This window comes from Gorilla gorilla, chromosome 9 (genome assembly GCF_029281585.2).
Source record: "Gorilla gorilla gorilla isolate KB3781 chromosome 9, NHGRI_mGorGor1-v2.1_pri, whole genome shotgun sequence".
In the NCBI taxonomy this organism is placed as follows: domain Eukaryota; kingdom Metazoa; phylum Chordata; class Mammalia; order Primates; family Hominidae; genus Gorilla; species Gorilla gorilla.
The window spans coordinates 19,365,290-19,388,291 of NC_073233.2; the positions used below are offsets into that span (position 1 = coordinate 19,365,290).

General features: G+C 38.8%; 1 protein-coding gene and 1 long non-coding RNA gene across 6 annotated transcripts in view; one reads left to right on the forward strand and one right to left on the reverse strand.

Annotated features, from left to right (window-relative positions):
* TEAD1 (TEA domain transcription factor 1) overlaps positions 1-13,262 on the forward strand; it is a 269,685-nt gene extending 256,423 nt beyond the window's left edge. For all 5 annotated transcript variants that reach the window (XM_055356268.2, XM_055356270.2, XM_055356266.2 and 2 more), the window contains one exon: positions 5,636-13,262. In XM_055356268.2, the coding sequence (XP_055212243.1) occupies positions 5,636-5,749 (114 nt within the window). In that variant the 3' untranslated portion in view covers positions 5,750-13,262. The remainder of the gene's footprint in view (positions 1-5,635) is intronic.
* The window catches only part of LOC115933487 (uncharacterized), a 57,468-nt gene that overhangs the window by 1,164 nt on the left and 33,302 nt on the right, over positions 1-23,002 (reverse strand). The window lies entirely within an intron of this gene.

Genomic DNA, 23,002 nt, shown 5'->3' on the forward strand with positions numbered 1-23,002 from the left:
CTTTTTGTTACTAGGATTAAGAATCCATACAGCAGGGATTCTTTACTTGGTGTTTTTGGTTCCATTGGGACAGTGGCTTTCAATCAGCAGTGTTCTGTTTTTTTGTTTTGTTTTGTTTTTGTTTTTTAGAAAGGCTGTTTCCCAATTTCCCAAAACTCTAATTTATACCTTTTACCTATTTCTGTGGTGTAAATATGCCCTTCATGGGCAATTTCAAGCTACCGATAGCTATTCAGCTAATGAAATTCCTTAATATTTAACAATAACTTTTATGAGCCAGTAGGAGCCAGCTTCTGTACACCATTGTTTAAAAAAAAATAAGTAACATTTAAAAATAAAAACCCTGTGCATATTAGATTCATCCAGGAAGGTTTAAAACATCTAAGGCCTAGGCCCCACCCTGGATGAATAAAATGAGTCCCTGGAGATGGGGCCCAGCATCCTGGTTTTTGTTTATTTTTTAAGCTTTGCATGTAGTTGAAGTGTGCAACCAGGTAGAGACCCATTGCTGTAAGAGATTGGGAAATGAGCCGCAAGGACTCTCAGGGTTTATAGACACATGATCTGGCATACAACTAGCAAACAGATAATTTTGCATATAATTTTCGTTTGTTCCAAGAAGAGAATCTTAATGGGTTCTCAGATGTGCCCATGTCCTTCTAAAATTTAGAAGCCAGCATTCAGGGGAAGTTTGGAATACATGCTCTTTAATAACATTGATCAGTATTCCTTTCTTTAATGGCCCTTTGGTGAAAATAGAGCACTTCAAGGTTTGCAGGACTGGCACGTAGCAGGTGCTTGCCATATAGGTGCTTCCTGTTGCTATCTAAGAATAGATGCATCACTTTAGCAGTCAGATGAGTAGAAGGTGAGTGTGACATCTACTGAGGATCTCAAGTGGCCTCAGGAATTAACCAAAACTCTGAATGAATGGCTTCCCTGCCTCTCTTGGGGGGAGTCTTAGCTGTTTATTAAAAATCAATTCTGATTCTGTTTCTGCATGCTAAGGATGCATGTTCTCAGTCCCTAAAACTCTACCTCAGAGAGCACAGCTAAGATAAATGTGGCCTGGAAAAGTGTTAAAGCCCCTGTTACCCACAGAACCTGACTACAGTTGTGCACTGCATAGCAGTATGAAGGGCGGACCACGTGTATGGTAGTGCTCCCATAAGATTATAATGGAGGTGAAAAATTCCTGTCACCTAGTGATGATGCAACTATTATATAATAGAGCATAATTATTTTTAAAAATAAATTTAGCTTAGCCTAAGTGTACAGTACAAAAGTTTACAGTAGTATACAGTGATGCCCTAGGCCTTCCCATTCACTCATCGCTTACTCACTGACTCACCTAGAGCAAATTTCAGGCCTGTAAGCTCCACGCATGGTAAGTGCCCTATATGGGTGAACTACTTTTTACCATTTATACCATATTTTTACTGTACTTTATGTGTAGATATGTTTAGATACAAAAAATACTTACCATTGTGTTGTAATAGCCTACAGTAATCAGTAGAGTAACATGCTATACAGATTTGTACCCTAGGAGCAATAGGCTACACCATATAGCCTAGGTGTGTAGTAGGCTGTACCGTCTAGGTCTGAGTAAGTACACTCTATGCTGTTGGTTCGCATGACAAAACCACCTGATTACACATTAGAAGGTGTCCTCATTGTTAAGCAACTCATCACTGTATATCATTAATGCTGCCTTGGAAAATATGACTCAACCAATACAGCCATCCAGATAACTTAGCACGTTAGATTAATTTCAAAATGTGTCATTAAGCAACTAAATAAATTCCTTTAATATGGAGAATTAATACCTATCAATAAATATATATTAGAATTAATAGTTTAGTTTTAGAAAAACTGAAATTAAGCCAGCACTCTTGGATTTTGAAAATAAAATCATCTAATTGATGAACAGGAGAAATTGTACCTCATATAAAATGACATAGTATTTGCAGATAAGTTACACAAATCATCTCTTATACTTTAAATTATCTCTGAATTACTTATAATACCAAATACAATGTAAATGCTATGTAAATAGTTGTTATACTATATTTCTAAAATTTTTATTATTTTTATTATGTCTTTTTTCGTCCCCAAATATTTTCCAATCTGTTATTGATTGGATCTGCCAGTGTGGAATCGCAGATAGGGAGGGCCAACTGTATTCTTATTTAATAGAAAGCTTGCAAGAAGTTTGAATAGGTTGTAGAGGTGCCAGGTGCTGTGCTAGACCCTTTGTAAATGTTATGCAATTCTCACTTTCAGACTATGAGGTCATTTTTCTCATTTTATGGATAAAGAATGTCAGGCCACCCCGAGGTCACAGAGCCAGTGATAGAAATAAATTTGAGATACCATCTCACACCAGTTAGAATGGCGATCATTAAAAAGTCAGGAAACAACAGGTGCTGGAGAGGATGTGGAGAAATAGGAACACTTTTACACCGTTGGTGGGACTGTAAACTAGTTCCAACCATTGTGGAAGTCAGTGTGGCGATTCCTCAGGGATCTAGACCTAGAAATACCATTTGACCCAGCCATCCCATTACTGGGTATATACCCAAAGGATTATAAGTCATGCTGCTGTAAAGACACATGCGCGCGTATGTTTATTGCAGCACTGTTCACAATAGCCAAGACTTGGAACCAACCCAAATGTCCATCAATGATAGACTGGATTAAGAAAATGTACATATACAGCATGGAATACTATGCAGCCATAAAAAATGATGAGTTCATGTCCTTTGTAGGGACATGGATAAACCTGGAAACCATCATTCTCAGCAAACTATCACAAGGACAAAAAAACCAAACACCACATGTTCTCACTCACAGGTGGGAATTGAACAATAAGAACACATGGACACAGGAAGGGGAACATCACACACCGGGGACTGTTGTGGGGGGGTGGGGGGAGGGGGGAGGGATAGCATTAGGAGATATACCTAATGTTAAATGACGAGTTAATGGGTGCAGCACACCAGCATGGCACATGTATACATATGTAACAAACCTGCACGTTGTGCACATGTACCCTAAAACTTAAAGTATAATAAAAAATAAATAAATAATTAAGCTAAACTTAAAAAAAAAAAAAGAATGGATAGAAAAGACCTTGCAAGGTATCTTATGGTCATGAAATCAAAAGACTTGAGTTTAAGACTTTATGGCCTTGGTCACTTAGTCTTCAGACATCAGTTTCACCTTGATTTATAAACAGAATGCTCAAGTCTGCACTTTCTACCTCAAAGGTTATCATTGAAATATTTTAATTCAGCTAAGCTGTGAGAGATGGTACTGCCTTCTGGGATACAATGCAAATAAAACCCAGTACTTGTCACATAGTAATTCATGGTCCTTCAGGATGAAAGAGGCAGGTAAATAAACCATTGCAAGCAAATGATGGCTGTAGTGTACTCGTGAAACAGGTACCTCTGAAATGCAGAGTGATGAGGTAGGGATTCTCAGGGATGTTGCCTCGATGGATAAGGAGACATCTTTCTGATTACTAAGAATAGGGGCATCCCATGGGTACATACTTAGGTACCAGGGGCTGAGGTGCTGTGGTGAATTAGGCAGGTGGGCCGCCATCCTGGGTTCTGATGCAGGAGGCAGGCATGCACCAAGTCATCACAAAATAAATGAAAACTGTAGCTCTTGCTACCTGGCAGAGGGACACAGGGCATTCGTAGAACAGGGGAATTTGACCTAGTTCAGGCGGAAGCTGAGGAAGGCTTCCTGAGGAAGAAACAGTTGAGAGCTCTCTGCATGGTGAATATGGAACCATGACCAAATGAACCTCTCAGCTCCTTCCCTGTCAAAGAGCACCCATTCCTAGAGGTCGTATAATATCATATGAGACAATCTGTGTAAAGCATTTGATACTGAGTAGATGGATAGTAAACATTCAATATTTGTTGGCTATTCTGATGTGAATTTTCATTCATTCAGCAATTATTTATTTATTTATTTATTTTTGAGGTAGAGTCTTGCTCTGTTGCCCAGGCTAAAGTGCAGTGGTGCAATCTTGGCTCACTGCAACCTCTGCCTCCCGGGCTCAAGTGATTCTCCTGCCTCAGCCTCCTGAGTAGCTGGGATTACAGGCTCCCGCCACTGTGCCCAGCTAATTTTTGTGTTTTTAGTAGAGATGGGGTTTCACAGTGTTGGCCAGGCGGGTCTCGAACTCCTGACCTTGTGATCCACCTGCATTGGCCTCTCGAAGTGCTGGGATTACAGGCGTGAGCCACCACGTCTGGCCCAGCAAATATTTATTAAATGACTTGTGTGCCATGTCCTCAAGCTAGTTGCTGGGAAACAGGGCCCCTGTTCCTTAGGAACTTATATTCCACTGGATGAGATGGATATTAGAAAAAAAATTGTACATGCCTGTATGTGTTTACCAACTGTATAGCATGCTGTGATGGGAAAATGAGATGTACTGCAAGACTATTCTTTAAGTAGGGACTGGAAGCTTGGATACCTTAAGAGCAAGGGAAACTAAACAGGGGAAACAGCCTGATACTTAGAGGGAAATTAGGCCTATGACAAACTGGAAGAGGCTCTCAAGTTCAGAATGTTTTCATTCAAACAATGCTTTGGCATAATCAAACACAAAAGTAACAGAGTCACTGACGCGTTTCGTGTTTTTGCTTGATTAGATTTGCTCTTAGAAAGTTCCTTCTGAGAATAGCATGGGGAATTGAGACCAGAGTGAGGACAGAAAGGAGTCAGGGTCTGTGTGGTGTGGAGGGAGCTGCAATGATTTGGGCTGGAGAACTCAAAATATGAGGGATAATTAGAGGGATTCAAGAGACTCGAGGGGAAGCATGAGTATTTCACAATACATTTTGAAAGGTAAAGCCCATGTCTGTGGAAAGAATGTCATTCCACAGGATTCTACCTATCCCACTGTTCCTTGATTCAGCAGATACTTTTCTGGGTCTAGGCACTACTGGTTAATATAGTGGTGAGGGAGGCACTCCTGCAGCTTCTCTGTCCTTGGCTACTGTGAAACAAGATTTAGCAGAAGTTTAAGACTAGGATGGGAAAAAGAGTAGATTTTAAATGTTCTCATCACAAAGAAGTATGTGAAGTGCTTGGTATGCTAGCCTGATGTGATCGTCCTACAAGGTATATACATCTATCATCACATTGTAGCCCATAAGTATATGTACTGCAAGACTTTATTCTTTTAGGTAGGGACTGGAATTATTACTTGTCAATTTAAAAATTCAGATAAAAAAAAAGACAATTTCCTAGAGTAAATGATTGCCTTGCGGGACAGAATTAAAGAGAATTCTCTTTGTTGTAAAGAAATCAGCCCCCTAAAAAACAAAAACACAAATGTACTAATTTTTGTGGTCCTTTCTTGGGCATAGATTATGAGTGACCCTATCTAGAAGGTATTTCTTACTTATGATAACCAAGTTTAGATGGGCTTCAGGTCATAGTTGTAGTGTTCTGAATCTGTGTTAGAGGACACAGAGTGAGGCTGAGCAAATCTCTGTTGGACTTAAGACTCCTTCTTCTCCAATTAAGTCATAGTCGTCATACACAGATGGAATATGTTTTCATCCGTTTGGTATTATACTTATATACTCTTTTTTTATCTTAACAGGTGGTAACAAACAGGGATACACAAGAAACTCTACTCTGCATGGCCTGTGTGTTTGAAGTTTCAAATAGTGAACACGGAGCACAACATCATATTTACAGGCTTGTAAAGGACTGAACATGGTTATTTATATATATAGATATCTGTATATACACACACACATATGTGCACACACACACTCTCTCTCCATTATCGAACGACTGACTGTAAACCTCACCACACAGGGTGGTGCCCTGGCCCCGAGGTCACCCCGACTTTTCTAAATCTTGTTTGAGTGAAGTCATTTTTTCATGTGTTCATACTATCATTGTAGCTGTGAAGTTCTGGTACAGTTGTAAAAAGAGAAATTGAGTTGTTTCTCTATGTTCTTCAGATGTGCAGCCCACAATTCCTCGGGAAAGGTGAACCTGAACAACCCAAGTCTCTCTCTGCAGAGCCCTGTTTCTAATTGTGGTAGAAAATATTGAGACAGAGCATTTGCCATGGGACATTTACAGCCTTTATACAAATGTATTTAGTTCTCTTTTTTTCCAACATAAAATTCTTGTTTTAAGATACAAGTAAAATTAATCTTTAAATATAAATGTAAATTAGTACACAAAACTAAGAATCTTTAGACTTATCTTTGTAACTAATTAGGGTGGAAGTTATGAAAGAATGTAATTCACTAAATTATTTTTTAAATGAAACCTTTCTTTTTCTTTTTGAAACCAAATGTTAAACTATAGCCTTAAGAAATGCTTGGTAGAAGTGTCCTAATGAGACAAATTTGTACTTTTTTCCTCAAGGTTAACACTAATCTCCTAATCCATTAAACTCTTGAACAGGTATTACAAAGGAAGAAAACTTCACCCCTTATCCTTAACATATATAGTATATTTAAAAAATATAAAATTGTATTGTACTAATGTGATGGTTGATTATTTAATGAAAAAGAAAAGATGGCTCTTTTTGCAATAAGTAGATACATACTGAAAAAATCTAAACTTACAATGTTTATAGTCTTGTGTGTGCAGTTATATTTTATATGGACGACCAAATTTTTTATTAAGATGAGTAAATATTTGAACCACTGAATTTTAATAACAAAATTTTAAAATTGGCATGAATACTGAATACTGCACTGTGAGATGCAAAGTATACAGAATCTGTGGCTGGGAGAAAATTTCATCAAATAGACAAGTAAAAGGCTCATCAGTTTTAGCATCTCTGCTCCCCAGAAAATTGTAAGCATCCTCACCAGCCTGTGGATACATTCTTTATTTCTAGTGACCCAATATGCATATTAACCTGCTATAACTAGGGCTATATGTGTAGGTATGTGTATACATATACACAAATGCACATATAGAGTTAACACATTTAGTGAACACTTGTTTAGTGTCACTCAGTTTGCTAGGTGCTGATATGTATGTATATCTCAATGTGTCTGTAGACTTAGATACATCCTCTCGAAGCACATCCATTTCTTTAGCCTCTCTCAGTAAGTTACAGTACTTGTTTGACTTAGGTTTAAGAGGCCCAGCTACCTATCTCTGACCTTTTCAAATAGGCTCATTTGGGAGATTCTTTTGCCAGGAGAGATTCAACTTTCCAATCTAAGTATTCCAGAGCATTGCCCAGGCAGAGTTGGTTTGATGTGGCCAGATGTCTTGAGTTATTTCCCTTAAGTGTTTCACTGGGGAGAGAACAGGGAGTACTCCTCCAACTTCCCAAAGAAATATGTTTTTATAAGTGGTAGGAACATGTGCACACAATAGAACATGAAATAAGTTTTTTAACTTGTAAAACATGTCAAGATTTTTCCACCAAGCTAGAAAATAAAAAACTTAGTTCTACCACATCCAGTTAACTTACACACCCCCTTCCCTGTCTCAACACCTGCTTTGACCCTGCTTTTGTATTATTACATCAGTCAGCATCTTGTGGTCCCTAACATGAGGATGTGGCTGGCTCGTGGGAAACAGCAAAACACTAAGCCTGACCTCTCCCAAATTGGGAAGACCAGAGGAGAAAGTGCAAAACTGTCCCCATTTGGAATGCCCATTCCTTCTAGAAACCAGTTGGACAGTGCTCCTCTGCCCTTCATAAACAGACTACTGTTGGGTCCCTGATTCCAGGCTGGCCTGTGAAGGATTGCCCCAGGTGTCCCCTTTCACGGTCGTCACATTTACAATGACTTCTGTTGAACACCCCTCTTAGGGATGTTTCTTTTGCTCTTATTTCCTGCATCTTTCCTTAAGGGAAGCCCCATCCTCTCCCAGGACCAGGAGTATATGACCAGGCGAGCACAAATGGCTAAAAGCCAAGCTGTCCTAGAACTTCAGTGGGAGAGCTGTCTGGTTCATATTCTACCCAGGAATGGTACTTTTCAGTGCAGCCAGGACGGCTCTTGGGATTTCCTTTCCAAAGCACAAAAATACTGGAACCCAAGAAGAATGCAGCTAGAGGACAACTCTGTTGGCACAGAGACGGACACAGCCCAGTCTGCTGACCTCACAGGGTCAGCTGGGCCCCCCTGGTGCTTCACCACCTGCATCCTCTTGCTCAGAATGCCTTTGCAGTTGAGTTTTCTGGGTTGCTATGATTGACCTTGAGCTTTACTCCTTGCTCTTAAAACATTTCTAAAGATTTTTAAAAGTTTACTTCTTGTCTTGTTCTTCTAAAGCTTTCTCCAGGACAGATATTTTCCCTATCTTAACCACTGGTCCAGTCATCCCAGTGGGCTTCTCTTTGTCTCTCCCAGATTAGACCTTTGGGTGAGATTGGCATCACAACATCTAATCTGAGTCTGTCTTTTGTCCTTCATTCTGTATGGCAGTCTCCCTTTGTTATAAAAGCTTTCTAAAGCATACTAAAGAAGCCTTCCCAGAGCCCCGTCTTGCTTCTCTTCCAGGTGCTCTATCCCCTCGAGACCCTCTGGTGCCAGGCTTGCTTCACGGCCATCTTGTGTTGTCACTGCAGAGTTTGGAGGCCAGTTTTCCACAGCCTAAACAGGGAGGAGCTGCAGAATGGGGCTCTGGTCTCTGGGCATTCATTTCCCTCATAGAGGCTGAGAATAAAACAAGGACTTCTTCACACATGTTCTAGAACCCCAGAATGGCCCAAGCTACCTGAGACCAGGGTTTCTCAACCTTGACACCATTGACATTTTGGACTGGGTAATTCTTTGTTCTGCAGAGCTGTCCTTTGCACTGTAGGAGATTTACTAATATCCCTGGCCTCTACCCAGTAGTACCACTAGCACCTCTTCTCCACCCAGCGTGTCTCCAGATATTGTCAAATATCCCATCGGGTGCAAAATGATCCCTGGTCAAGATCTGTTGCCCAAGATGTTACAGGTCACAATGACCACATTTGAAATTGTTTTCCCTTTCATTTTACCCCGTGAAAGCATCTCTCCTAGAGCCTTGCAAGAGGCAGATGACATTGTGTCCATATTTCTTCCTGTTTCAGAACTTCTGTTTCACAACAAGTTCTCTCTCGCTACAAGTATTCTTTCACTCAGCACTGGGGAAGTTGGGAACAGCTGGACACCATCATCCCTTTAATCAACTCACACCTGTTTAAAGAGTGTTTCTGATTTGACCTTCATCCCGTAGTTTACTGGGGTTAAAAACAAGTCTCAGCAATTTTCATTATTTCTCATGGGTCTCATTATCAAACCTTTACTTATTTCAGCATATTTCCTCTGGGCTTCTTCTAGTTTCTGCCTTACAATCAATGCTGTTTTGTAAATTTATTGAAACCTCTGGAACATTTCACCTTTAGAGATGGAGGATGGAAGGATTGGTACCAGAAGAGGGCTAAGATACATTTTCTGTCTTGAGCTGAAAGCACAGTCTACTCTCCTTAGTTTTGTCGATGAGAAAGTTGAGGCCAGAGGGGAGGTGACATGTTTAGAGTCACCCAGCTGGTTAGTGACAGAAAAAGGGTGAGAGTTGTCTAGGATTCCTGCCACTTTGGTCCCTGGCCTCTCCTGGGGGAGGCTGCTGTTCTTAGGTGCTCTAAGCTTAATCCCTCAGAATGTGTGGACAGGTCAGCTTAGAAGAGATGGGGAGACTCAGGATCCCCCTGTGCCAGAGCACAGCCTCACCGGATGCTGCTTCCCACACTGAAGTGTCCTGTCCGACCGTTGCTATCTGAGGCATCCACAAGCAGGTAGGAAAGCTGGCGAGCCATTTAACTTCCTGAGGACAATTCCCCAGCCACAGGCTCTGAGTCAAATTTCTATTTGGTAAGCATCCTAGCAGCAAAGTCCTGCACTCAGACCAGCCAAAAAACAGCCCCCATTCCAAGTACTTGGTGTCAAAAGTCCCCGAACGACTTTTAAACCCAAGTCTTCTTAAGGTTTCAGTACTGTGGTGGCTTTAGCAGTTGTTTTTGTGCAACTATAAATTATTTAAATCATCTGAGATGACAGTCAATTTTACAAACCAGGTACATATTAATTTGTATAATTTTGTATATGCTCTGGTACACTACCTGAACTAACGAAGGGTAGAACTAATTCTGTTTGTCAGTGTTCACACCTGTAACATTAGGAGGATATGTCTGCATTGCTTATTTCTTTATGTTGGTGTTTCTGTGGCAAAGCCCTGCACATGGCATTTCTGAAAAGCCTTAAATCTTTAAGATGTTGCATGTAGGGTATGCAGTGCAAAAGGCTGCCTCAGAACTGTGAGCCCTTTTGTAAGCTGGAAGCATTTCTCTTACTACTGTTACTTTTGTAGGAAGTTTTCAATTCAGAGCTGCCAAAGTGTTCCCGTAAGCAGTGCCTTAGTAATACCTTAGTCATGCCGCCAGCCTTTTCTTACACCAATTCCTAATGTTCATTTACGAATTGGCCCAATATTGGAAACAAAACAAGCAAAAATTGTCTTCATTTTTGTTTTGTAAGCCCATTTTTTCTCCAGTTCTATAGGAAACTGACTGCTTGGTGTAAAATCCGAAACTGGACACAAGTCAGTTCTTTCACCACACTCAAATGTATATACCAAAACAAAAGGTTGCAACTTCATAGTTTACTATGAAAAGCAAATTGTACTTTTTAATGTTGCCTTTTAAATTCATGACCAAATACTTAGCTATTTGTGAATCTTCTGCACTCTAGCATGAAAGTGCCTTTGGTTTGAGATTCCAGCTTAGAAAAGTGCTGCCATAATAACGATAATTTGTAGAGAGACCAAAAATATTTTGAGATCACCGTAATGCCTTTGGTTTACCGGGATGAGTAACCAACCACAGGCCTCTGTTCACAAGAGCACGACGTGGTCCCCGCCTGCTGCTAGTCTGTCTGCCACTGGGGGCCTCCCAACATCCATAGCACACTTCAGCGGAAGGACCCCAGAAACTGTTGTGTTTGTGTGTGCTGATGACCTAGTGTGTCATTTCACCTCGTCACCCAGCCCTGCGTCCGGATGAGGGGACTTCTGCACAAACGACAGAATCTCGGCCGGTGGACAGATACTACAGCTTTCTCCTCCTCCTCGTGTTCGTGTTCAGTCTCTGTGGAGACTTTCTTTTCCATTCAAATGACAGTGCGCACTTATCTGGTTTACACAATGATACCATTTTGAAAGTTGGAAGCCTCAAACTGAGACGACAGTGCAGAACAAAACAAAAGTGAGTTAGGGTCGTTACAATTGAAGTGTTCTTCTTAGGGCAAACATGTTGACTCCGAGTATTGTGTATGAATGTGCTATGAGAAACTTCCAAAGAGCACCATTCACAATTTGGCATTTTCAAAGAATGTTCCAGCCCTCAAAGGGGCAACTCTTTAAAGTCCTTGTTGGCTTTTATCCAAACCTTGTAGAAATTGGGAAAGCTGATAGAGGTAAGGAAGATGAGTGAAAAGGACAAGAAGGCCAAACACCAGCCACAAAGAAACCAGGAAAAAAAGATTTTCTTTGCTAATATAGATGTAAAAATAACATCAGACATCTTTGAAAATTAGCCTCTAAACTCTTAATACATATGTTCTGTGTGTCTCTACCTGGCGTCTTTAAGAATATCCTCTCTGGGCTCTGAAATTTTAGGAGTGATTCTTATCCACTTCAAGTTGTAAGTATTTATAGAAATTTGTGCAAACAAACGAAAACTATCAAATGAAAAGAAAATGTACTCAACCTAAGTTATAGTTAGCAGCTGGAATTCTCAACTCCTCCCTGCCAGCACTATATCACAGTGTGGAAGAAATTAGTCAAATGCTTGTTTTCCTGCTTCTCTTTTCAACTGTTACTGTGCTTTGTTTGACAATAGTTTTCTCTCTCAAAGCCGTTGCTTATATCGTTAAGAATGAAGGTTTGTGTTTAAAATTTATTGCATTGCAAAGGGTAGTTTCACTGAAGTCATGCACCATTAAATAAGATGAAATATTTGTATTTATTATCCTACTTCCTAAGCCGTAACTTCTTTTCCTCTGTGAATTTGCATTGAGTCACTCATGCTACACTACATCGCTTTAGTGTTTGAGATGGCATTTATGTTTCCTCTCGTTTATCATGAAATGTTCCATCAGATTCCACCTCTGTCAGGTGGACTCTTGTCTGCCTTCCATGATGAGATTTTTTTTCTCCTTCCCCTTTCTTTAAGAGAGGCTGACAGATCTAGGGGTCAATCAATTGGAAACCAGTCTCTGATTTTTTTTCATTAGTCATTTTCTATCATTAGTTTCACTGTGTAAATTAGATATCAACTGCACTTCTTTAAAAAAAAAAATACATCTCCCTATTACCTCCTTGAAAGATTTACTTCTGTAGGCCTTTTTCAATAGGCTCATGACTGCAGACAAGGAAAAAAAAAGTAAAAACAAAAACAGTATGTGCCTGAAAATGACAAAAAAAAAAAATTTGTAACATTTAAAAAAGAAACCTGAATAGCCTTTAATTCTTTAATAATACACTTAAATTTTATGTAAATCGGTTTTCGCCACGTGTGTTTGTTCACATTCTAAATGACTTAATGGGATTCTCACGGTCTGTGTCTTTGTGTCACGTGTATAAAATGGGCTTGTGATGTAAGCGTTTCATCTGGTCAGTGGTTCCTTTGATATTGTACTGCTGCTGGGAGTGGGCTGTGGAACCTGCCTTCGGGTAACTGGGTTCCTCTTGGGTAGATTGGAGAGATGGGGGTGGGCGTGGGCAAATTCTCACACATGTTTTCTTAACCTATTTGCAGAAACTTCCAAAAGGCATTTGATTAAACCTCTTGGCAGTACAGTATTCTTGTATTTGTTAACGTCTGTGTTTAGGTACTGGTACCTTTTTGTTTTAAAATGTTCTAAGTGTTGGCTTTAAAGTGAATTTATCTTTAGTATGATAGTTATATGAAAATTATAGGATTTGTGTGCAGAGAATTTTTTTATAAAGTGCTTTGTAAAAAAAAAAATGTATTCTAGCTTTTGCGGTACATATGTGTGATAACTTTAATACCCATGACAGTTAAGTGCAATTATTTCATCACTCTAAAAATGCTATTTTTGTGTCAGTTCCTGCAGGTGTTTTCATGTCTTTGCAAAGTGACACATTTTGATGCCTTCTTGATAAAGTGGTAGACATTTTGTAGCTTTCTAGAAACTTTGTATTCATACGGTATCAATGAAAAATAAAGAAAATGAAAGTGTGGGTCACCTTTTTTATCTGCAGAAGTGTATGTTGTTAGGAATGAAATGTGCTTTATGTATTGTGAGTGATGATATGAAAGACAGAGTAAAGGAGGTCACAGCTTTCATCTTTTTGAAAGTGTCCACCAAGCTTGATAATTGGAACTTTAGGTGTTATATCTAACAGCGTTTCTTAAACAGTACCCACAAGTCAATCAATCCACTTGCCTATCTCACTCTTTAGTGCATCATTAAAATTGACATAAGTTTTGCAGAATGGCTTGTCTGTCGATCCCAGACTTACCCTGAGAAGCCAAGTCCCATGGGCTTTAGCACACCAGCCCAACCATTGAGTGTTTTTTGTTGCTGTTAACCCAACTTGTTGGGCACATGCCAGGAATGAGGGATAGAGCAGAGGATGGGGTACAGAGATAAATGCAGCATGGCTGTTTCCTACACAGTACTTAAATTGTCAGGAGTGGGATTGCACATTGAGCTATAACTCCTCCCGACCCCTGTCCTCAGCATCACCATGGGGTTCATGATTCAGGTGTATGCAGCACAGGTGCCTAACAAAACTTTGGATTCCCCAAGCGTTTACTGTATGCTGGGCACTGTGCCAAGTGTGTTGGTACAATGTATATGTACATTGTACTTTAAAATTCTCACTATAGTTCCAATGACATCATTCCCCCAAACTGAGGCCCAGAAAGGAAAGGATAGCTTATTAAAAGTCATGACTAGTATGTGGTGGAGCCTTAAAGAAGGTCACTCTGACAGTTCAGCCTGGACTCTTGGCCCCTGCATCTTGGCTCACTGCACTGTGGAAGCAGCTCAAGACTAGAGGAGAAATCTGGCTTGGGGGCAAAGAACTTTCTTAAATGATGATTATCTTGGACTTCTGACAGTGAGACTCAAATGTACCTTGGGATCCTTCATTTGTGTGAACTAGATCCCAGAGGGTCTTGCTTCTCCTTATTTACTTGAAGTCTGAGGCAAAGCATGCTCTGGAGGGGAGCATGAACAGAGAAATAACTTGCCTGCCGCTTTGAAAAGGGATGATTTTCAGCAAGCCACCATTTGAGAGGAATGCCATGGTCCACTGAATTGCTCAGAGCAGAGGGAAGGAAATGATTTAGCATTTTGTTGAAGTCCTATGCCAAGCATCTTCACCATTTTCTTTAACCCAAATACTCTTGAAAAGTGGAATCATTTCTAATTTTTCAATAAGGAAATTGAAGCCTTAGAGATGGTAGAGGCCCTTGTTAAGGTCATACAAGCTGGTAAGTGGCAAGAATTTAGAGGTGACAGCACCTCCTTGCAGTTCTGGTGCGGCCACTCATGACACCTTTCTACCTCCTCCTCTAAAACAAGGTACTTTAATACCTCAAAAACATCCTTTGTTAGTGCCTAGGGTTCTAGTCACCTTGAGTTCAGCAAAGAGAGTGACCTGCTAGGTAAACCAACATCATTGAGTAAAGAGACTAGAGGAGCAAAGAGGAAGGTTCTGGTGTGATCAAGGAACAAGCAACTTTGCTGGAGACCCCTAGTCATTTCTTCCTGCCTTATTGCTTCAGGGTACTATTGAATTCTTCCTGCCTTATTGCTTCAGGGTGCTAATATAAATAGCTACTACTTATTGGAAGCCATATGGTTATAAAGTAATCAGTGTGAGCAACTGATAAAATTCCAATAATGTGTAAGCCTCTGAGGTGTTAGTGGGTAAAATTGCCTTCAAAGCCTCCCTTGTCCTGTTTGATGCCCCATAATGCCCCATACACCTGATTTTAAGTAGGTTATCACAAGTAGCAGATAAGCTGCTGATTACCTGACTGCATCTTTTCAGCAAATATTTTCCCACTTGCTTACGTTTCCAAGAAGCTTAGATTTTTAATTTGTGCCCTGTGCTATTAATAAGGAACTAACTATAATATAAAGGCACAGAATGATTGAAAGTAAAGAATGAAAAATATATACTATCAAAACACCAAAATAAAGCTGATGTAGCTCTATTAACCTCAAACTAGTATAGCTCGAGGCAAAAATTACTACTAGAGTTAATGAAGATTACTTCAAGAAGATACAGGTTTCAGTTGACCAGGAAGAATAAAGATGTTAAACTTGTAGGCACCTAATAACGTAGCTTCAAATTACATAAAGCAAAATTTGACAAATGACCATAGTGGGAGTTTTTTAAATAAACTCATTCAGTTACTTACAGATAAAGCAGACCCCAAAAGTCTAAGAATTTGAACAGCATGATTTAATGTGCTGTTCTAATACAAAATACAAAGTAATGAACCCCGAAATTGGAGACTACATTATTTTCAAGTGCATACAGAATTGTTATGAAAATTGATCATGTCCAAGGCCAAAGGCCAGGAAACTATGGCCCATGGGCCAAATCTTGCCTGTTACCTATTTTTGTAAGTGAAGTTTTATTGGAACACGGCCATTTCGTTATGTACTGTCTGTGGCTGCTTTCACATGACAGTAGCACAGTGGGTTTGTTGCAAAAAGATCCTATAGCTCACAAAACCTAAAATAGTTACTGTCTGTACCTTTACAGGAAAAAATTGCCAAATCCCATCTTAAGCCAAAAAGCAGGGTTCTACATCCAGTAGTCCTAAAAAGATACTCATGATTCCCTTTCTTCAGTGTATAGACACTGGCAAATGGTTAAAGATCCCTTTAATACCCTCATGTGGCATCCTAGTATCATTCTTAAGTGCCCCAGCCTCTCCTTTGGTCGGTGGTCTGTGGGTCTAAGAATAGGCTTAGATCTTGAAAGGACGAGTGAGGGATGGTGATTTTATATATATATATATGTGTGTGTGTGTGTGTTTGCTGCAGCAGCTGACAGCTGACATCTCACCTGATCTTAATATTTTATTATTAGAACAGTTAAGCTGCCCATCTACCTTATCCCTATCTTGCCATCTCCACAGATCCCTGTGGGGTTGCATCCTTGGTTGCCATTTCCTGCTACCTATTATGGTAATAACTACCTTGCCTCTGACAGCTAAGTGCTGTCACCTGGCCTCTGCTGTTCCAGACTCCTATCATCCATTCACACAAGGGAAACCTCTCAACTCTGTTCTTCAAACCACTACAGAGTTTCCCAACAGCACAGCCCACTCACTAGTGCATTCACTCTGGTTTTAGTGAAGGAAATGTCTTTGGCACATAGGTAGTGGGTGTCCTGGTCATAAATTACAAATCCATCTCAGGAGCATTGCCACTTTGAACTTTCTGAGCCCGGCCTCTGTTCTGCAGGGCAGTTCTAGCATCTCCGCCTCATTTACTGTAGACCATGATTTCCTCCAGACTTCAAGGAGCTATCCAGCAGCACGTTAGTATCAGCTTCAGGTTTCTGCTGGGATGTTAAATCCTGAATTGTAAAACAGTATCCCACATACTGATAAACCATCCCTAATCTAGTCTAGTGTCATGTCCTCAAGATTCATTCCCAGGCATGTTCTCCCAATTCCTGCTGAGAAGAGTAGCCAAATCCTGCAGCTGTCTTGATGATCCCTCTCTTCCTGAAGCAAGGACCCAACTTCCCCAGTTGGACCTTGCTGAGGCTTTACCCTAGTAATTGGTCTAGAAGCAATGACAGGAGGTGGGGCAGGCCTTGGAGGAGGCAAGCGCTTCATCTTGGGGGGCATTCATTTCAGTTGAGGCCTTGACATGGTCTCCAAGCAAGGAAGCCTGTTATCCATCTGCAGGAGGGAGTGGACTGCTGACCCATAGGGTTCAGAAGTATATGAGGTTCAGAGTTCTCAGCATTTCTATCCAGATATTCCCACCCCATGTTTAGGGTCCCACTCCTTAACTATTAGTGCCTGACTTTAACAGGATACTTGTGAGGGCTGTCAATTCAGTATTATTTGTAACTTCTAGCTTGGTTTTTAGCACAGTCTGTCCTCTAGCTGCATGAGCTGAGGATCACTTTAAATGCCAGGGAGTCCTTTGACACCATGCCCTAAGTTGAGCCTGATGTTGCCTTCCATCCTTGCACTGATTGCACTTAGCAACAACCAACCTATTCCACAATCCTTATAATTAACACCACCCCCATCTCTCTATCATTCTAGAGATTATGTAAGTGAGTGTATCCCCTTCCTCATGGGCCCAATACCAATTTACCACAGGTGGGAGTCTTAGCTATTGTGGTGCTACAACATACCAGGGGAGACGAACTGTCGTAGTTTAGGTTCCCCCAAGAAGCAGACCCTGAAAAAGGACTCAAGTGCAAAGTTTATTTAGGAGCATTAATAGAAAATATCACTTTGTGTAATAAAAGGTTACATTCATGAAGGTGAAATAATTTTAAATTGGTATGCACTTAATACAATTGCCATAAGGATATGAAAGAAAAATGAGAGAGCAACAAAAGAAAGTACAACTCAAAATCATACATCTCTCAGTAGTTAATGAAGCAAGCAGACAAATATCAGGAAATATGTAGGAATTTTGAAGTACTGAAAATACATATATGTTTGTGTGTACTGTGTGTATACTATATCCCCAAATTGTCAAATTAATATTTTTCCAATCACATGGAAAAATATGAAAACCTGTACTTGCAAATTAAGCAAGTCTCAATGTATTTCAAAGGATTGCTACAAAACACACAGTATTCTCTGACCACAATGGATTTAAGATAGAAATCAGTATAAAAGGCATCTTTAGGAAAGCTCCATGTATTTGAGAATTAATAAACATTTCTAATTAGTCATGGGAAAAAGTCATGGAAATTAAAACTGTCAAATCCTATTAAAATATGTGGAATGCAGCTAGAGCAGTATTTAGAGAGCATATAGGCAGACCTGCTTAGAAATGTGCATATTAGAAAAGAGAGACTAAAAATGAGTCATTCAATACACGAAGTTAAACAATAACAAAATGAACACCAAAAAAAAAAAGGAACTACTAAAGGTAAGAGCAACCTTGGAAATAGAAAACACAATAGAGATGAACAAAGTCAGCAACTGGTTCTTCAAAAATACTCATAAAATATATAAAACCCTGGCAAGACTGAAAGAACCAAAACGATAAGAATGAAAATACGAGCATTCCTACAGGTCATATAAAGATTAATACAAGTATTTAAAAAGGTAATAAAAGTATACTATATAAACTTTATGCCAATAAATTTGTAAGTATAGATAAAAGGGTGAATTCTTTAAATACTGTAACTTAAACGAAAATTGTCTCATGAAGATGTAGAAAAAGTGAATAGTCTTAAAACCATTAAAGATAACAGTACTCCCCAGTATTTCCACACAGAAAAACCCAGGCCTAGATGGTTTATAAGCTCTATCAAACTTTAAAGGAAAAAAACTATGGAATCTTACATAAAAGACTCCAGTGCGTAGAACAAAGGAGGCAATTTTGGTCTTAGTTTAGGTCTTCTAGAAAGTGGAGCCTGAGGTAAGGATTAAGATGCTAATATTTGGCCAGGTGCAGTGGCTCATGCCTGTAATCCCAGCACGTTGGGAGGCCGAGGTGGACAGATCACTTGAAGTCAGGAGTTTGAGACCAGCCTGGCCAACATGGTGAAACCCCATCTCTACTAAATATACAAAAATTAGCTGGGCATGGTGGGCACCTGCTTGTAATCCCAGCTACTTGGGAGGCTGAGGCAGGAGAATCACTTGAAGCCAGGAGGCAGAGGTTGCAATGAGCTGGTATCATGCCACTGCACTCCAGCCTGAATGACAGAGTGAGACTCCATCTCGAAAAAGATTCTAATATTTTATTTGGGAAATGCAAATTCAGCACAGTATGAATGAGAGAAAAGTAGAAATAAAGCAAGGGAAATCCAATGAAATGTGATATGATGCATTACCATATTGACTGCCACTTCATAGTAAGTCAAAAGGGACATGTTAGGTTACTCAGTATGTGAGATTCTTGGAATGTGGATGTTTTTGGAAAGGTTGCAAGGAGGAACAATATCTTGGAGTAGTCAGTGGAAGAGAGAAAAGGGGGTAATCTTCCTGTCAGGTAAGCTCCCATCTCCCAGTTCTCATTGAGTAACATTCACCCAACAAGGATATTACTGCCATTTCATCTGTGTTGCATCATGCCGACTTAGCAGCTGTTCAGGAATTGAGATCCATGTACTATGATGTGGTGTTTTATTAAAGTTCAAAAGTGAAGGGGAAACCTGGCATGTGTGGGGTGCCCACCAAGGGAAGGAAAGAGGGAGGCAGTTAAGGGAATCTGAGAAGGTACACAAAGTGTGTTTCTAAATATGCTTTCCCATTTATTTGATAAGGCTAAAATACCAACAAGAAGACAATATGAAAAAGGAAAATTATAGGCTAATCTCATGCATAATAGAAACTGACAAAATATTAGCAATTTAAGAGTAACGATGTATATAAAGCATAATGAAGGCAAAATGGGGTTCATTTTAAGAATGCAAGGTTAATTTAACATTAGAAAATCAACCCATGTAATTCATATTAAAAGATGAGAGAAAAATCATAGATCATCTGAATAGATGAAGACACATACACCTGATAAAAATCAATGTCTGCTGTGGAATTAATATTTGTGTCCTTCCTTTCCCAAATTCATATGTTGAATCTCTAATTCCCAATGTGATGATATTTGGAGGTGGAGTCTCTGGGAGGTAATTAAGGTTAGATGAGTCATGGGGTTAGGGACTCCATGATAGGATTAGTGCCCTTATAAGAGGAAAAGGCTAGAGTCCTCCCTTTCTGTTCACCATGTGAGGAGATGGCGAGAAGGAGGCCATTTTCAAACTCAGAAAATGGTGCTCACAAGATACAGAATCTGTCAGCACCTTGATCCTGAACCTCTCAGCCTTTAGAATTGTGAGAAATAAATGTTGTTTATGTCCATTCATGATTTTTAAAAACTTAGCAAATTAGGACTAGAAGAAACCTTTCTGAACTGATAAGAGTATCTACTAAAAAAAATCAGCTTACAATAAAAACATTTCTTTTGATGTTGCGAATGAGACAAGAATGCCTACGTTAAGACATCTACTCAACATACCAAGGTTCTAGACAGTGTAGTAAGGCAAGAAAAAGAAACTAAATAAAGATTGAAATTCAATCTGTCATTATGCTAAGATGATAAACTTCTATATGTAGAAAATCCAAATGTTAAAATGGGGCAGGGTGGGAGTAGTGATGAAGTTAAAATGTAGATTTTTTTTCAGTTTTTCCTTTGTTTCTATATTTTTATGATCAAAGATAAGTTGTCACCTGTTTAAAATAATAACTTTTAGTAACAATACAGTGGTTTTTTTCTAAACCTCATGGTAACCACAGAGCAAAAACCTATAATAGATTGACTAAAAATAAAAAACAACAAATTAAAACATACTACAATAGAAAATAACCACACAGGACAACAGTAAGAAAGGAAGAGAGGAGTTACAAAACAACTAGAAAACAAGTAACAAAATGGCAGCAGTAAGTCCTTCCCTATCAATAATAACATTAAATGTAAATGGATTAAATTCTCCAAGTAAAAGACATACAGAGGCTGAATAAATAAACAATATCCAACTATGTGCTGCCTATAAAAAACCTACTTCACCTACAAAGACACACATAGACTGAAATAGGGGATGGAAAAAGATATTCCATGCAAATAGAGACCAAAAAATTGCAAGATTAGCTATACTTAGATAAAATAGACTACAAGTTAAAGACTATAAAAAGAGACAAGGTATTACATAATGATAAAGGGGTCAGCTCAGCAAGACAATATTACAGTTATAAATATCTATGCACCCAATACTGGAGCACCCAAGTGTATGAAGCAAACACTAATAGATTTAAAGAGAGAGACTGCAAAATAATAATTGTGGGAGACTTCGACTTCCGACTCTCAGTAATGGACAAATCATTGAAGAAAGAAACATTGGAGTTAAACTACACACTAGACCAAATAGGCCTAACTGACATTTACAGAACATTTCACCCAATTGCTGCAGAATATACATTCTTCTCTTCAGAGCATTGTCCAGAATAGAGCATATCTTAGGCCACAAAACAAGTCTCAACAAATTCAAAAAAGTTGAAATTATATTAAATATATTTTCTGATCGTAATGGAATAAAACTAGAAACCAAAAACAAGAGGAAACTGGAAACCATACAAACACATGGAAATTAAACAACATACTCATGAACAATCAATGGGTCAATGACAAAATTAAGAAAGTGGTTTAAAAATTTATTGAAACAAATAAAAATGGAAATACAACATACCAAAATCTATGGGATACAGCAAAAGCAAGACTAAGAGGAAGTTTATAATAATAAATGCATACATCAAAACATAGATTCCAAATAAACAGCCTAACGATGTACCTCAAGGAACTAGGAAAGCAAGAACAAACCAAACCCAAAATTATTAGCAGGAAAGAGATAATAAAGATCAGAACAGAAACAAATGAAATTGAGACTAAAAAAAATACAAAAAATCAATGAAATTAAAAATTGGTTATTTGAAAAGATAAATTGACAAACTTTTAGCTACACTAAGAAAAAAATATAGAAGGCCCAAATCAAATTAGAAATGAAAATGAAGACATAACTACAGGCAGCACAGAAATGCAAAGAATCAGAGACTATTATGAACAACTATACACCAACAAATTGGAAAACAGAAGAATAAATTTCTGGACACATGCAATCTTCCAAGCTTAAACCACAAAGAAATGGAAGACCTGAACAAACCAATAACGAGTAATGAGATCAAAGCCGTGATAAAAAGTTTTCCACCAAAGAAAAGCCCAGAATCTGATGGCTTCACTGTTGAATTCCAGCATATATAGGAAGAAGAAGTAATACCAATTCTGTTCCAACTATTCAAAAAAATTGAAGAGTGAGGACCAAACTAATTCTACAAGGCCAGCATTACCCTGATAACCAAAATCAGACAAGGACACAACAAAAAGAAAGATACAGGCCAATATCCCTGATGAACACAGATGCAAAAATCCTTAACAGAATACTAGCAAACTGAATTCAACAGCTCATTAAAAAGATAATTTACCATCATCCAGTGGGTTTCATCCCAGCGATGCAAGGCTGGTTCAACATACACAAATCAATAATATAAGACATCACATCAAAACCAAGGTCAAAATCCATATGATCGTTTCAATAGATGCTGAAAAAGCATTTGATAAAATTCAATATCCTTTTATGATAAAAACTTTCCACAAACTGGGTGTAGAAGGAACATACCTCAAAACAATAAAGGCCGTATATGACAAACCCACAGATAGCATTATACCAAATGGGAAAAAATCGAAAGTCTTTCCTCTAAGATCTGGAACAAGACAAGGATGCCCACTTTCACCACTTTTATTCAACATAACACTGGAAGTCCTAGCCAGAGCAATTAGTCAAGAGAAAGAAAGAGAAAAATTGGAAAGAAAAATATCAAATTATCTTTGTTTGCAAATGACATAATCTTATAATTTGAAACACCTGATGACTCCACCAAAAATGGGTAAAATTGATAAATGAATTTAGTAAAGTTGCAGGATACAAAATTAGCACACAAAAATTAGTAGTATTTATATATGCTGGCAGTGAACAATCTGAAAAGGAAATCAAGAAATCCCATTTACAATAGCTACCAAAAATATACAAGACCTATGAATAAATTAAACCAAAGAAGTGAAGGATCTCCATAAGGAAAACGATAAAACACTGATGAAAGAAATTGAAGAGAACACACAAAAATTGAAAAAATATTCCATGC